Raw genomic sequence first — 16,488 nt, 5'->3', positions numbered from 1 at the left:
TGAGAGCAAGAAACAGCACAGTTCAGCTGGTATTGATTTTCCTTTGTGTGGGAGATATTATGTAGGGCAATTTTTTCACTTGTCACTGCTTTTCCACATTCTGCCCAGGGATTCTGAGAGTCATGACATTGAGCAAACACCCCTGGTGAAAAATACTGCACCAGGGATGCAGGGGAAAGCATTAAGTTCCTTTTCAGAGGGCTAGAGCTTTCTTTTTTCTTAAAACTCTCCCCAAATTTGTTCCAGACTCTTGCAGACATTCTTCTTTACTCCCCCATCCCTTTCCTGCTTGTCTAAAACAGACTTCTCTTTGCCTCACCACACAATCTAGCAACTGTTAGTGCCAAAGCCACCCCCTCTGCTACTACAACCATCCAAAAATTACTTTCCTATATACAGTGGCTTCATTAAATCTCCACCTAAGTTTCAAATCTTAAAAAAAATCCCCCAAAACCCAAACTCCACTTCTTTCAAGGCTTGCTTATTAAATAATGATGATGATAATGACAACAATAATACAGAAAAAGGTGAAAGATAATAGTATCTGTGTTATGAGCACAAAAATGCAAAGCATCTGGACCTCTGACAGCCACATGCTATGGTTTGTGCCCCTCTCTTTTACACCTACTCATAAACTGATCATGCTCCAGCTTAAAAGTCTGCGAGGCATTTTGAAATCCCTGGTGTACAGAACTCAAACAACAAAATAAAGTTAGTCGCGGAGGCAGAGCTGGCAGCACTACCTGTTATTAAGGCTGCCCAGAGCTCCCTGTGACACCATGTCTTCAATTCTTCTAACTGCCAGAATTTAACTGTTCGAACTGAATTTTTTCCCCATTAATGTGTGAAAGAGTGTGAGTCAACTAAAAAGTTTCAGATATTTCTAGAAGGCGGCAGAGAAAACAAAAAATTGTAGCACAGAAGACTAAGACCAAGAAAAGAAGATGGCAAAAGATAAAAATGGGGAGGAGGGAAGAGAGAAGAAAAAGTGGGAACTGGGCACAGGAGATTAGTTGTAGCTGGGAAGAGCCACACTTTAAAAAAATGAATTGCAGCCACCAGGGAAAATGAAAAACAGGGAGCAACTGAGAAAGAAGAAGAATCAATAGAAGTATATGCATATGAGATCTAATAGTAAGTAGTGCAGAACAATGGAGAAGAAGGAATGACTGAAAAAACAAATCAGAAAGACTGTTAAAATTAAGGCATATAAACAAAAGGAGACACTGGTAGTAGCAGATCACTAGAAGTTAAAAATGAAAGGACTGTGGAGATCAAGAAACATGGAAAGCACAATCACCTCTTGAACAACCTTGAGGGTCATTCTGTAAGACTGGAGGACACCAGCTGAGAAAGTACAACAAAGCACTGCCACTCACAAACACCAGCCCCTCCTGGATGATAAAGTTTGGATTAAAATCCAAAACTGGAATGAATCACTTGTAGTAGTCGGAAATATAAAATTCCCTGACAAAATTGCTCATCCTGTTCTGACAGCAGTCAGCACACAGCACTAGCAATTTACTACTGCAGTAAATTTTCCCCAGAAGCTCGAACAGCAAAACTCCATCCACTGAAATTCAATATTCCAAAATGCCATTTGAAGCAGTTGGAGACTTTAACATGGGATATAGGCAAAACCTGACAAATTTTTCAAGAAAATACCAATTCTGCTGCTATTTGATTTTGCTTTTTAACATCCTTAAAACAACAGTATTTTTACAATTTCCACACATTGTTTTTGTGTAATTCCACCTAGACCCTTCTGGTTTTTTTCTTTTTCCTCTCTAAACAAGCTACTATCTATAGGAAACATTCTGGAACTTTAATAATGTGACAATAAATACTGTTAGCCAAAGGTCACTACTCACCTCCACCGTTAGTTACAACTGCACTCCCTCTGTTTTCTTGGTACTGACTTTCTCTTCTCAGTCTCTGCTCTTTGGTGATCTCTGCCACACGTAATGGGAGATCTGACAACTCATCTGTTGGCTTTGGAAAACAAAAAGTGAAGCACGGAAACATTTTTCTTCAGAACCACAATTTTGTAATCTACTACTTCTTGATTTGTCCTTGATTTGTACTTCGATTGCCCTGTTTTACAACCACAAAACACTAACTTAAAGCAAAAGACAGCTATAATGTATTTTAAAAAAACCCCAAACAACATAGAGTTGAGCTTTCTTTGGAAATCAGCTGCCTACAGTTTTGATTGCAGTATCTGCATGTGATTGAAAACATCCTAGGGTGGAAAACCTTAGCACTTTATTTAAAATCAAGAGTGCAAGTATGGAGTATAGCTCACTGTTACACTTTAGGTCTTGGCTATTTTCTAGCTGCCCCAAGAGGAAGAGGGAACTTCTTTGTGGCAGTACTAATTGACAATCTTTTTGCTAAGAGATCCTATTTTCCTGCTTCTAAATAGCAAACAGATTTTAACATCTTAAACAAAGGAAGAAGACTAAATTTCCAGCTGATTTCCAAAGCTCAATTTTCATGTTCAGATTTATTTTACTGAAACAGCTTTTCATGAATAATTACAGTTGACTCAGCATTGTAATATGATACTGTTACAAAGATTTTAAAATAAGGAACCCTATTTTTCTCATTTTTTATGCTCCAGTAAATTAACCTCTCATACACTTTTTTACACATTTCTGTTAATACTTCCAACTTGGGGTTGTCCCATATAAAATTAACCTTATTTTTTCTCCAATATAACAATATTGGCTCAAGACAACCTGCACACCAGCACATGCATGTTACCTATGGAATGTGCTTCCAGATGCATACATTTACTTCTCTTTCCTGTACAACAGTGCCATCAGCAAAAATAAAGGTGCAACACTTACTTCATTCCCTGACCATCTTTTGTCTCCACTGTCCACACTATTGAAGCCAGAATCGAGTGCTCCGTACGGACGACTGGAATAGAGTTCCTCGTGGCTGCCAAACACACAGTTTTAGTTACTGTGGTATAAACACCACCAAACACTTCGCAGCTATCTCAAAAGCAACAAAAGCCACCAAGCACACATGCAGCATGTTCACAAACTCAGCATGTCTGAAACCCTCACACTGCACTTGCTACAAGGGAGCAGGAGGTACTTGCTGACAGCTCACCATCCTTGTCAGTCAGCTGTCACCTGCCACTGCCTGGCCGTCAGAGCTAAGCTGGTTCAAAGGATAGATCCACTCTTCAAATGTTTCCCAAAGAGAAATCAAGGCAAAGCAAACTGCAAAGTGGTCTCGTATCTCTCTGTTTAGCAAGTCAAACTTTCATTTTCTATTACTCATGCATTGGTTGAAAAACATTGTCAAACAAACTTTTATGTAAGTAAGCATAAATAAAGACAGAATCACTAAAAATACAGAATATACTACTTCTACTCAAAAGTATGCAGCATGTATTACATGAATGTCTTCTGTGTCATAATTACTTAAGAAACTGCAGTAAGCTGAACTGTATTTCAGATATCTCATAATAACTGTAGAAATACAGTTTTCATTTACTGAGCTTTGCCAATGACATGTCTAGACAAAGGCATTAGACATGTGCCCAGTGCTACAACACATATAACCAAACAGCCATACAGTTCTTTAAATTTCTGGGCTTAGAAACTATGTAATTCAGCACTATAGCCATCACAGATGTCAACTCTGGCAACTGCTGCAGATAGCTACAGTAAAAGAGACAATGGGACTTGTCTGATGCACTGCAGATGGCATTTCACAATGGCTCAACTGTCCTACTGGCACTCGATGCCCCAGGGAGAACTGCAGCAGTAATTACTACATAATGCACAAGGAAGAATGAATTTCAGGAAGCTAATTGCTTCACCCCATCGTAACTAAATTGCAGGTCATTTTCTCACTGGCATCGATCTCAAGTTGCTGCTCCGTTTGAAATTCCACTTTAAGGAAATACTTATTTTCAAATTTATTATTATTAATATTGTTATTGATGTTATTGTTATTATCATCGTCTTCTTAGAAGACTGACAGACTACAATCAAGACCCATTTTAGTTTTCAGATTGACGTGAAATAGCAAAGAAGTACCAGGAGGGATGAAGGCTACAGATGAGAAACATTAAGCTATGCATCTGTTACTATGCAGAAGACAAGCTCATGCATCTGCATGGAGTTTTGATTTTCTCAGAGGAGTTCCACTTTTACAGCCCTGCATTTGAAAAGGAAGATCATCTGCATAATAAACCATCAGAAAGAAAAAAAAAGCCAAAGAAAAAACCAACTCCCTTCTGGGTGGGAAGAAAAAAGAATGACCATGAAGTTACCCAATATAGTTAAAGAGCTACTAATTTGAATAACTAACAATAGAAGCATAATTATATTAAACAGTTCATAGAACTTACATATATTTTTAAAACATGGTCAAAGAAAAATCCATCTGCACTACAATTCCATTTTAAATGAATCAATATTTTCAGCATCTCCTGAGCACCCTGTTGTAAATTGAACAATTACTGCAAATTAAGGGGCTCAAAAATGAGGAAGTGTTTTGATACAAATTTTCTTTTAGCCTCCCTTTTCAATTGGAGAATTTGAAAAGCTTTACATCTAACACTAAAGCTAGCTGCAAGCTCAAAAATATGTAAATGCTGTGCCCAGGACTTCTCCTTTTTAACAAGACAGCTGCTTTCTGTCTTCACAACTCTCACAACTAAACCCACCTTTCGAATGCTACACACTTTACACGTTTATAATCATACATATACAGCAGCCATCCTAAAATCAGCTGAGACTTAAGATTTTTATTCTTCCTTGACCAACAAGCCACAAGGAACAACCATTAGGGCATTTGGACAGATCAGAGCATTTGGGGCAACCACAGCTTATAGGAAGTTGTATAATATAAACTTGAAATCAAAGGATGAGAAGCCAAATCCCTGCTATGAAAGACAATACTTGCTGCCATTTCCAAGCCACAGTAAAACCTGTATCTTTACCTCCTGTAAGCAAGAACAGTTGTCCAAGTCTCAGAATATGAACTACACTGGTTCACCTGAGAGGACTTTAACCCTTCTAGCTCCAGACTATGCCAGTCTGCCAACAACTGCTACACAGCTTCAGAAGCTCTGCCTCCTCTCACTCTCATTCCTTCCAGCACCAACCTGAGATGCTCTGAGTTTCACTGCTGCAAATGAGACTGGCTTGTTGCAGCTGAACAAAACCTGCTGCAAGATAAATTTCACACAGCTCATGTCTAGAAAAGGATTGAAAAGTACAGGGTTTCACTCTGGTTAAACAGTTTGATATAATTTGACAAGGCTACAACAACCAATTTGCTGTGCTAGAACCTCCAACCCATAGTTCCTGCCATGATGTTTCAGAGTATCTTGTTTTATTAGCAGTATCAACAGCCTTACTATTAAAAATGTTTGATCAAGAGTGAACTGACAGCATGACACAAACCTCCTTACACTTTAAAAGTCTCCACCACTCAGACTCTCAATCTGCACAGTATTACACCAAGGTGATCACATAAACCAGCAACAAAGTCTCGGTGTACTGGCTGATACCTTATTTCTACTGGTCACCTTTGAAGATAACAGACACAAAGCTCTTGTGCCTAGCTGCATCACAGCTGAAGAATATGATTTCTTTCATCTCAACTTACATAAAAGTATAATAACTGGGGATTCCCTCATTCCTCATTCTAGAAATCACCTGCAACACTAAATGCCCTAAACAGCACAGTACCAACAAATAATTATATCACCAACTCTTATCTCCTCTTGGGTACAGAAACAGAGCTAAAGCAAAGCCAGTTGAAGCTCATTTCATACTGTTGAGTCTGGTAAAAATTCTAGAGAAAGCATCCTCAACTACTTTGGCCCTTATGTTGACCTTTACAATTCCAAGCTGTGAATAAAATACATTAATTCTTCTGCTCATTTCAGGAAAGCAATTTATGAAAATTTCCAAAGCAATATACAACTACAGACAACAAAAAAATCAGTAAGCACACAGTCCACTCAAATTTGAATTTCTCTTAAAAACAACCTCTGTTAGAGCTAAATGGATCATGACATTTTCTCATTTAGAGCCTTTTCCTTCCAGAAAAAGGACAGTTTCTCCAGTATTATGCAGAAACCATCTGCAACAGCTTGTACTGGAAATTGATTAACCCTTGACAAGCTCATATGTTGGCCTCATCTAGAGCAGTAATTTATGACATTCAGTACTGATGAGGAATCACTCTGTCAGTCCTTCATGCAAATTCTTCTTCATAAATGTGACTCATGATGATTTATTGTGGAGTCCCCTGATTTGTGTTTTATTGCTGCCAAGGCAGCAGTACATCCTTCAGCAACTTACTCCTCCACACGTTATTACAACCTTCCAGGCTGACTGAAGTAATTTTTATACATATTCAGTTTCATACTTCACCAACTCCCTTTCTTCTGTATCATGTAACAGAAATAAATCTTAGCTCCTGCCTTTTACTTAATTTAGCAGCTGATACTCCAATATTTGTATTACAATGCCAAGCAGCAGTGCCAAGTGAAAGCTTGCCAAAAATAACAGTTTACTAACAGGGTGGAGATCAGCATTTACACCGGTGGTTTGAGCAGAGCCGTTATAAAATTCTGTACAAAAGGTTAAAAATCACAGCTGGAACACGATCCACTAAGTCCGTGGAAAATATTAAGATCTTGGAAACTGAACATACATGTTAACAACACCAGAGCATACCCCCTGTATCGTTTATTACTACTCTCTTTTTACTGCATATCAGCTCTGACACTGCCCAGGTCACCTCCTGAACCACTTCTCATTTCTTACACACTGGTACTTTCCTAGAATGCACCATGAAATACCATAAACAATATTTTTCAAAGCCACCTCAATGCACTTGCCAAAGAAAAATCCTTGATCTGTTTTTCTTTTTAATAAACTTCAGGTAGACTGACAAAATTTTCCTGAATGCCGTTAAAACAGGGAACATGGCTTGTGCAAAACTTACCATGATCCAAATCCCATGGGTCTCCTATCATAATCAGGCAAGTCTGGAGCTATCTTGCATGCTTCTATGTTCAGGTATTTAAATATATGAATTTTTCCTTTTATACATATCTTAAAAAAAAATTAAAAAAAGTAAGTATATAATTTGACAATATATTTTCAAAGTACACTGCAAACATTCTAGATGCAGTTGAGAATAATAATAAATAAGCACATTTACATCAACCAATGTATCTTTTATTCTAATCTCACTGCATTTTAGAGGAACAGCTACAGTGGAGCATCATGGGATGCCTGTAATAGACAAATGGAAGCTGTCCTCCAAGTACATCTGGTCTGCAGGCAACTCTGTCAGCTGGATGCTGAAATTTCATCATGAAAACAAGACATGAGCATTTACAAGTACTAGAATTTATACCCCTGGCATCAGAACAGATGCATCCCACCCGTGCCCAGATCTGAATGGCAGTGGCAGCCTGCCAAAGCCAGCTCAAATTTATAGTCAATGAAGGCAGTAACAGCTGTCTCTGCTTTCACAAGCGAAGAAAAACCCCACTGAAACTACAAGTTTCAGCAAGTGCCCCTCTCGACTCTGATGCAGCAGCTCACAGTAGAACCTGTAATACTCAGGGGTTCGTATACCCACACTGAAAATCAAATTAGTCACTAACAATATTGCAGTTTTTAGCTCAAAGGCCAATTTAAGTACTCTGCTGCAAAGTGGAACAGTAACCTGCAGCACTGAGGCCTCAGTCAAAATTTTGAATTTGAGTGGCAGAAAATCAGTCTTGCCTAACAGAGCTTCCTCTCTCCTGTGCTGAAAGCAGAAATATTCAAGCCAATGTTAGTGGAATTTTTGTAATACTCCACAGCAGAGACTATTAATACAGAAAAGAGAATACAAGGGATTTTTCAAGCTGTGCTGCATGTTTAACAATTTTAGACAACAGAATTTATTTAAAGTTCTCTTGTTCCTAAATAACAAATACACAATATAATCCTTCAGTTTATAACTTAGTTCTGCCCTTGTTAGCTGAACTAGTCGTCTGATTTTGTAGCTGCAGTTTACCTGTGCAGGGGGGGACTGGAGAGGGTTGTTTTCTAACATGATGGTCTGAAGATGTCTGAGGTTCCTATAACAAACTGGTATTGTTGTTATTTTATTGCAGGAGAAATCTAATCGAATCAAAGGCAACTCAGCAAGCTCTGGAGATAGAAAACACAGATACAATTCAGAAGATTAGAAGAGTGTGAGAAAAATCTAAATATAAAAATATGTGTTTCACAAAACAATTAAGCTGCTTTCAGCTCTCAGGGGTAAAAAAGGGGACTGAAAAAAGAGTAGTGTTTGAAGTTTCTGCTGTTATAACTGACAGCATTTTTCTCACCTTCAGGTAAATGCACCAAATTATTTCTTCTGACATTTAGGTCTCGCAAGGATTCCAAATTGCCAATCTGTGGAGGTATTGTCTGTATTTCATTACAGCTCACATCCTACAAAAAAGAGCAAAGAATGAGTTACCACTAAGTCTCTGTTAACTCAAATATGCAGCTCTATTTAGGGACTGAAAGAAAAAGACAGCTATTTATATAACACCTTAGAGCCGTATACTCATTCAATCTCACAGCTGATATGAAGCATTGTTCTCATTTTAAACTCAAGGGGAAATAAAAGCTTTAAAAGATTAAGCTATCAGATGTAGAAATTTATTTCAAGTTACTCCACAGAATTTCAGACAGCACAACTTGCTGTACAAAAGCCTTCTGCCAGAAACAAACATAGCAAGAACTCTAATTCCACCAGGCCTTCCTTTCTAGAACAGAGAAGACATTTAAATTGACATGGATCATTTGCTCTCCAGTGCATCTTTCTCTCACATAAAATTCTTTTAAAATCTCAGAGTATTTAAAAATCTTTTCTAACAGCTCTATACAAAACCAGTTAGAGACACTGTGGCAGACACAGATCATCCTTAGGCCAAGAGCAGAATAGTAACAGCTGGAAATCAAGTGCATACTCACAAGCTCTGTCAGCTGTCTGAGCTGTCCAATTTCTTCAGGTATTGAAACCAACTTATTATTACTTGCTATCAAAACTTTTAGTGGTAGACTACAGAGGTGTACTGGCAATGTTGAAAGCTGGTTTCGACTTTTGGACAGAAAGAAAAAATAATCAGAAGTCCAATGAGAAATATTCATGCAATGAAAGACACATACACAAAGAACACTCCATTTAGATGAACCAATCAGTTTTTATGCAATTACTACAAAAGTAGCTCCATGGGGCTGTTCTCCATTACTTGCTTTATCTAGTTATGTGTGAACAAACTCTGAATATCAAGTGTCAAGTCTGATCAGAGGCTTCTGAACTCAGTGTGGAGGAATGTGATGTTTTTGTGCCCCTTCAGGTGCCTCTGTAACTGGCCATGTTCTGTCACAAAGGAGCGTGTTTGCTGAGTGCAAAAGCTTTCCTCATGTGTAGTACCGCAGGTCAGCACACATGAAATGCCACAGAGAAAGTCATCAGACACTGAATATTTAAAGTGTATTTCTGGTTAAGTAATGATCATAACGGTACTGCACCTACTAGAGATACAGCATTAGGAAATCTGTATCATATTCATACAATTTTCACATCAATAGAAAAAAGAAAATGAAGAAATACACAGTTGTCAATTTAGCGTGCTTATAACACCAGAAAGAAATAGCCTGAGATTTTTTTTATTAGTATCTCTGCCAATTTCTGAAGAGAAACTTTCCACATTTACTAAAAGACCCTCTACAAATGGAGGATGCTGTAAACATTTGGATGTTATCAAAAGGCCAAGCTGCAGCAATTTGCTTGTAAAGCTGGCAGAGAAGTCTTAATGCTTGAGAAAGATCTTCCAAAGCCATCAGTACAGTGAAGGTAAAAGGATATTGCCTAAGCCTTATTCAGCTGTTGAGGGCTGCTTTGCAAAGACTATGCAAAAGCTCTACCATCTCTTTTCAGTCTGCATGGTGAGATTTCACATGGAAACTACTGGAATTTATTTATTCCTTCAAGCTGGAATTTGCTTTTTTCTTCATACTACTCTTCTACAAGCTGCTGCTTAATCCTCGTGTTCCCTGATCCACCTAAGTGCATAAGACTGGTTCAGGTTGCCTTGATCAAATTATATACAACATAACAAGTTAGCATTACCTATGGATGCACCAAAATGTATAAACGTAGACTACTCACGCTAAAGTAAAATTTGTAAGACAACGGTTACCTGATATTTAGAAACGTTAAAGACTGTAAGTTCAAAACAGCCTCTGGGATATATCGAATGCAGTTCTGGTAGAGATTAAGAGTCTCCAGGGAGACAAAGTGACAGGCTTCAGCTGGAAGCTCCGACAGTCTGTTCCGTGACAAGTCTGAAGGGAGGGAAGAGAGAAAGATTCAGTAAAGCTGCCTTAAAAATTCACTAAGTTCCTTGCCTGGCAAGGTTGTTTTGGTTAAACAAGTTTAACCAAAAAAACCCTACCAAATGTTTATAGTTGAAGAATCAGTATTTTTCCTTGGACAGTTCCAATTACCAGTCTATGGAACAAAATATCCATGAACATTACTTCCTTCACAAGCTGCACTGTGATAAATAATGCAGATGCAAAGGGTTCTTTTTTCTTTAAAGGTCAAGGAAACCTGCTGCTTATAAATGCCAAAATTCTGAGTTCTGAGAGAAGCATTACCCAACCTCCACATATGACAAAAGCTCACCACAACAGGGACTATAATGGAAATAAAGTTCAGCAGGGTGCACACAAGTTAAGAAAGCGTGAAAGTCATGGAGACTTCTAATCCACCAATACAAAAAGGTAATGGGGAACATATCCCTCATCTGTTCACTAATACTTTTTTTTAAAAAGGAAATAAATTAAAAATTACCACCCCATACAAAAACAACAAGTGCTTCTTTCCAGCTGGAATCAGACTCAAACACGACCCCAGCTTCAACATCTGCAAACCTGATTTTGAAAAAAACCCACCCCACTTTAAATGAATGTTTCTGACAGCTCTAATAGTGGGAATTAAAACTACAAAATTATAGAAGTCAGCAATAAGTTTGCATTGCATATCTAGAATAGTTTTATTATTTTATGACAGCAGATAGAGATCTTTCCCCTACTTGTGCACTTTTTGTGAAAAAGAAAACATTTTTCCCTTCCCCCCCCTTTTCTTCCTAAAATGAAAAAACCCCTGCACTTACAGATTGCTAAAGATGGGCTCTATAAACATTCTGATCTTACCATTTGCTAATCCAGATAATACATCAGATAAATGCATCGATGCAAAGAAAGATCATTGTGATGGATCCTGCTTCCTGCTACTGCCAAAGCAGAATTTTCCTACCTCTACAGCTTGTCCCAGGTGCTTTGCATTGCCAGAGTGTGTGAGAGAAACTGATCAGGAATACAGCGGTTTTCTGATCACCTCTCCCACAAACCCTATTTCAGAATCAGGGAAAAATATTGGTGCAGGCAGAAGAATCCCTATTTTGGTGGCAGAGAATATTCCTGGCATTTTAAAGCCCTCACTGATCTCCAGCTTACGTGTAAGGAGCAAATTTATTGGACTGATCAGAACCTGCTTAAGAACCTGTGGGTAACAAAGGAGTCAATAAAGTAATTGTATATATCCTGCAGACACAGCATACACTTCCAAGAATTATGCAACGGACACTTATTTTGCACTAACCATCTCCCAGACTGCTCTAGTCTAAGGTCCCTTCTGCTTTATTTCCATAGTTTAATTCTAATTAATGATTTTGGGAAAATGACAGCACACTCCAGCCCTCCCCTCCAAGCTGTAGAGCTGTAGCAGATTTAAAGCAGAGTTTTAGTGCTGTGCTACAATGTGGTGTCCAAAATTGTGACATTCCTAGTGGGACCTCTCTGCCAACATTGTTGTAAAACGTTAACAAGAGAGGTTTTCAATCATACTGTCCCAACATAAACCATGTATCCTGAAACATTTCTACAACTAACCACACTGGAATTATCTGCCATCCACACTTGCTAAGAGGTTTCACAATACAATTGTATGTTACCATGCAAGAGAGAGAGAATACAAATTATTTCAGAGAAGACAAGAAACAAGCAAGAGTAATTTAGAAAAGATACTTATTTCTCATATTGACTGGATGTTTAACCACCTATTTAAAGAATTATTACAACACTGTTTTATGTATAAGGTGTAAAATTTTTTGAATTCCACAACGTAAAAGCGTCCCTCAGCTCACAGCTTTGTCCCTCCTTCACACAGCTGGCAAAGACAGCTTGAATTCTACCCATTTTAACAGAGAAACAGGCTTCCTAAGTAGTGACCCCTATTTTCTGGCAGAAAAGTGACAATAAGTTTCTTTCTACTCTGTTTTGGAAAGGGTTTAACCACAAATACGAGAATTCTCCTTCACTTTTTGTTTCACTTTAACTTACCAAAGAACAATTTAAAACTATTTTTTACATGTTGTGCAGACCATAAGGCATGAATTAGTCAAGAACTCCACATACTCTGAACTATGATTTAGTATTGCTACAGAAATAACTTCCTGCAAAAATAACATTAGGTATGAAGAAATGAAAATACACATTTTTAAGCAACAAATGGGCTCAGAGCATGATAGAAAAGAGACACCGAAGCTGGCTAACACCAATGAATAGGGTTTTGCAGACTTATCTCAATCTACAGTGATTTTTAAAGCTTGGCATTCCTATTTAGCAGTAGACATTCAGTGGAAAACAGATTAAATCAGCTGAATTTTGATGCTGCAGTATCATCTCTCAAATCATTCAAAATGGGTCTAACCAGTTGCAAGTTTTGTTCATAAGTTTAGAGCATTTTTACTCATGATGGCCACGAGAATGCTGTCTTATACACAGCATCTGTGATTTCATGTACCCAAACAGGGAGCCAAGAGGGAGGGTCAGCCAGGACCATACAAACAGGCAAGCACTAGGAAAAGAACAACTAAGCTCAAACAAGAATTGAGAATTTAATTGAGAATTAGACAGAAGCAACATATGACAAAATATAGTATGAATTCTGAATCTGCAAATTCAAGAACTGCTTTTCGTTATTTGCAATCCCTGCCTTGTCCCCTCTAAAAATTCAGTAAGTATTTAAATTACCCAAAGTCCAGAATACAGCATCTCTAAGATTTGGTGACTTTTTTTTATTTTGTTCAATTTCTCTGGAATCCTCTCCCATGCCAGAAAAGTAGACCTTAAATGTGACCAAAAATAGGGCAGAGCACAGTGGCCACTGCATGAAACAATTCAGCAATTCCATCCTCTCTCCCATCATCTTCCTCAAAACACCTGAATCAGAGGCACAGCTTTAACAAAACCAGAAGATAACAAAAGCATTCCAGTGACTGGTTATATATTCACATATTTGCTGCCCTGCAGCACAGCACTAGCTGATGTTTTTTCAAAAGAGAAAGTGGAAGTGAGGTAAAGGAAAAAGGTATTTTATTTTAAATACCCAATTAATATCCTGCCAATTAAGTCTTGTTTTGGTCATATTCTTCTGCTACTGTATGCTTGAAATAACTTCAATAACCAAGAAACAGAAACACATTACAGTAAAAATTATTGTGTAAACTATAATTTTTGCAACGATTTCTATTTCTCAGAGAAAATAACAGATGTTGTAGTGAGGTATTATTTAAATTCTTGTATTTTTAACAAGCAAGAAGTAATCAATGTGATGCAGGTTATTTTCTTTAACATGTAGGTGCACAGCCTTGCTGCTTCTCATACCTTAAACTGCAAAAAAACCCCATGACTAATTCCCACCCAAAAGCACAAATACTGAATTTCACTATGAATATGTCTGAATGAAATATAGCTGTTATAAAGTTGGACTGGGATTAACTCATTTGTGTCCATATTTCATGGGTTGAAACCACTGTTACCAGAAATCATCTTTAAAAAAAGAGGCTCTCCTAGTTTACTAAAAATGGATGTGTTTCCTTGAAGGCAAGATCATGTGGAATTTTGGCAAAGGGGAAGCATTCTTTGAAACTAAGCTCTTCGTGAAAGATAAAAAAGCCAACAGTACAGATACAAAATGAAATCTCAGAGCAGAGTCAGACCACTGACCTTCTCCATCTTAACTGGGATTCTGTGAGGAAAGCCAGCAAATTCAATGTTAAATGTGACTAGAGACACCCTATGCTTCAAATTGCATCATTTAGCATTAAATGCAAACTCTTCCTGATCAAAGAAGAATATTCCTCTAACATCAAACATTAGCAGGGCTGTGTTCACACATTTTTAACTTCAGCTTAACACAAATTTTGTCTCCAAAGGACAATCAGTGATGCACAAAGATGCACTGTGCAAGGTATGGGGTACCCACTGCAGACACTACACAGAGAGGGAGCTGCAGCTCAATGGTTCAGACCAGCTGGGTGGTGGTGAATTCCAGTTCATCACCAGATGCTAATGGGATCAGTGTCAAAAGGTGGTGCAGTAAGGCTTTTGAACAGAATCAGTGACAAAAGGCAGACAGCTTTAGACCTGGGCTTTGGTACAAAATTTTGTTGATAAAAATCTGCCTTTTGTCATCAGAGATCTGCACGTGTTCCCCACATGCCCTGAACGTTTATTTTTTTTTAAATTTAAACCAGCAAAACCCAGATTTTGGCTGTCTATTCAAAACCAAATGTCTGCAAGCGTCACAAGACCCTCTGGCAACACTGATGTAAGAGATATCGTGACACTGTCAGCTGTGGGCTCCCACTCATGATGTAACACGGCTCCAGAACAACCCCTCTGCAGCTGTGTGATGTCAGCCAGGAACTTGATGCATCAACCCCACAACTCGACTCTGTGAATTGATCTGAATCCCAGTAGTGACACTGGTGCCTGCAGACTGCCCTTAGCTAGGGACTTCACTTGTATGGCAAGCAAATGTTCTGTTTTCCCAAAACCTGTGAGACATGTGTTGTAGCTTGAAAGTATATTCATGGTTTTCCTTTAATAACAGACAAATCTAAGACATATGAGCTTGCAGCTGACAGAGGAAAATATATTTTCTAATGAATAATTAAAGAAGTCAGTCAATGACCACAAGGCTGACAGCCAGTGTAGCAGCAAAAGGCAGCATGAACTGCTTGAGGAGAAGGTACAGCTGTTTAAGAATACCAGAATCTAGAACAGTGTGAACAGCCTTTTTTTTTTTTCTCCCCCCACATACACAACTTAAAGACCAGAAGCAAACTCCACAGTTTCACACTGATAACAAAACCACCATAGCACTGAAGAATATCCTTGGATTGGGTGATGTAATCTTGATGACATGGAAAGCAGCTCACTAGAACAGCTCATTTACAGCTACAGCTCCCTGAAAAGTGACTGCTCAGGTACAGCCACCTCTCAGATAATGTCACTAAAACCCTCATTAGAGGAACTTGATGCCATCTGATTGCTCAATTCTGACATTTAGAATCGACTCTATTAGAACAATAACATTTCCAAATGGATTTGAGGCACATTGTTATACAAACCTCAGCTCCACCTTTAGCCTGTCACTCACTCTATAAGCTAAATAAATGCATACATATATGTATCCTGGTTTTATGAATTCAGGGGTTTTTTTCACTTCTCAAACACTTCAGGACTTGATAACCTAAGAGCAACAATCCTTGTGATTCTACTGACTTTTAGGAAACATTCCCATAAAGCTACTAAGAGAAAATTAATATAATGAAAGCATGGCCCCAAGCAGATGAGCTACTTGTATTATGGTACTGACTTGTCTTGCACTAGACAGAAATCATCATAAGAGAATACAGAATACCCTTGTGATATGCTTCTGATGCTGTTGGTCCCTGTACTCAGTTACTGGGAGTGTTTTTCTTTCTAAACACTGAAAATGTTGGCATCCTTTGAGCTTCATTTCACACCTGGAGGATTTCCTGACACAGGAGGGGTGACTTTACCTCTTCCTGCCTGCTGTGATACAAGACTACCACTTCTGCCATACTCTAATTTAAAACAAACCTCAAAAATGTCATCTCCTGACTCACCTTCTACCTGCCAGCCCTGTCAAACCTGAACTTTTTCCAATTATTCTCCCAGGCATAAAGATACCCTTTGTGTAAACCTATTAAGTTAAGGTGGCATTTACTGAACCAAAATGTATTTGCTCCTTCTGTGTTTTCCCCAGGTAAACTGCCAAGGACAGCCCCACTGCCCAAGCCAGAATACCCACAGAACAGATTTAATGAAGACTGCTTTCATCAGCAATATTTCTCTAGCCCTGTAATGAAACAGGGAATTCCCAGTTTCAATTTCCAGCATTTCATGAGGGAAGATTAGGTTCAGACGTGATCCATCCTTGATGCACTTATCACATTTCAATTCTCAGCAGATCCGTGCTTGATATGCATGATCACATTCCTACTTAGCAGCAGCTGCATTAAATTGCATTTTAACCATTTCCATGAACTAACAGTTTGTAACCAAG

The 16,488-nt window shown here is 38.3% G+C and overlaps 1 protein-coding gene across 22 annotated transcripts in view; it reads right to left on the bottom strand.

Annotated features, from left to right (window-relative positions):
• Positions 1 to 16,488, bottom strand: part of LRCH3 (leucine rich repeats and calponin homology domain containing 3) — a 62,178-nt gene that overhangs the window by 27,330 nt on the left and 18,360 nt on the right. For all 22 annotated transcript variants that reach the window (XM_040074876.1, XM_040074880.1, XM_040074882.1 and 19 more), the window contains exons 2-8: positions 10,244 to 10,388; positions 9,012 to 9,138; positions 8,378 to 8,483; positions 8,059 to 8,195; positions 6,991 to 7,100; positions 2,853 to 2,946; positions 1,872 to 1,992 (exon numbers count right to left, since the gene is read on the bottom strand). In XM_040074876.1, coding sequence (XP_039930810.1) covers positions 1,872 to 1,992; positions 2,853 to 2,946; positions 6,991 to 7,100; positions 8,059 to 8,195; positions 8,378 to 8,483; positions 9,012 to 9,138; positions 10,244 to 10,388 — 840 coding nt within the window. The remainder of the gene's footprint in view (positions 1 to 1,871; positions 1,993 to 2,852; positions 2,947 to 6,990; positions 7,101 to 8,058; positions 8,196 to 8,377; positions 8,484 to 9,011; positions 9,139 to 10,243; positions 10,389 to 16,488) is intronic.

The sequence above is a fragment of the Hirundo rustica genome, chromosome 10, assembly GCF_015227805.2.
Source record: "Hirundo rustica isolate bHirRus1 chromosome 10, bHirRus1.pri.v3, whole genome shotgun sequence".
NCBI classification, from domain to species: domain Eukaryota; kingdom Metazoa; phylum Chordata; class Aves; order Passeriformes; family Hirundinidae; genus Hirundo; species Hirundo rustica.
The sequence above is the reverse complement of the archived record's forward strand: the minus strand, read 5'-3'. Positions and strand labels throughout refer to the sequence as shown.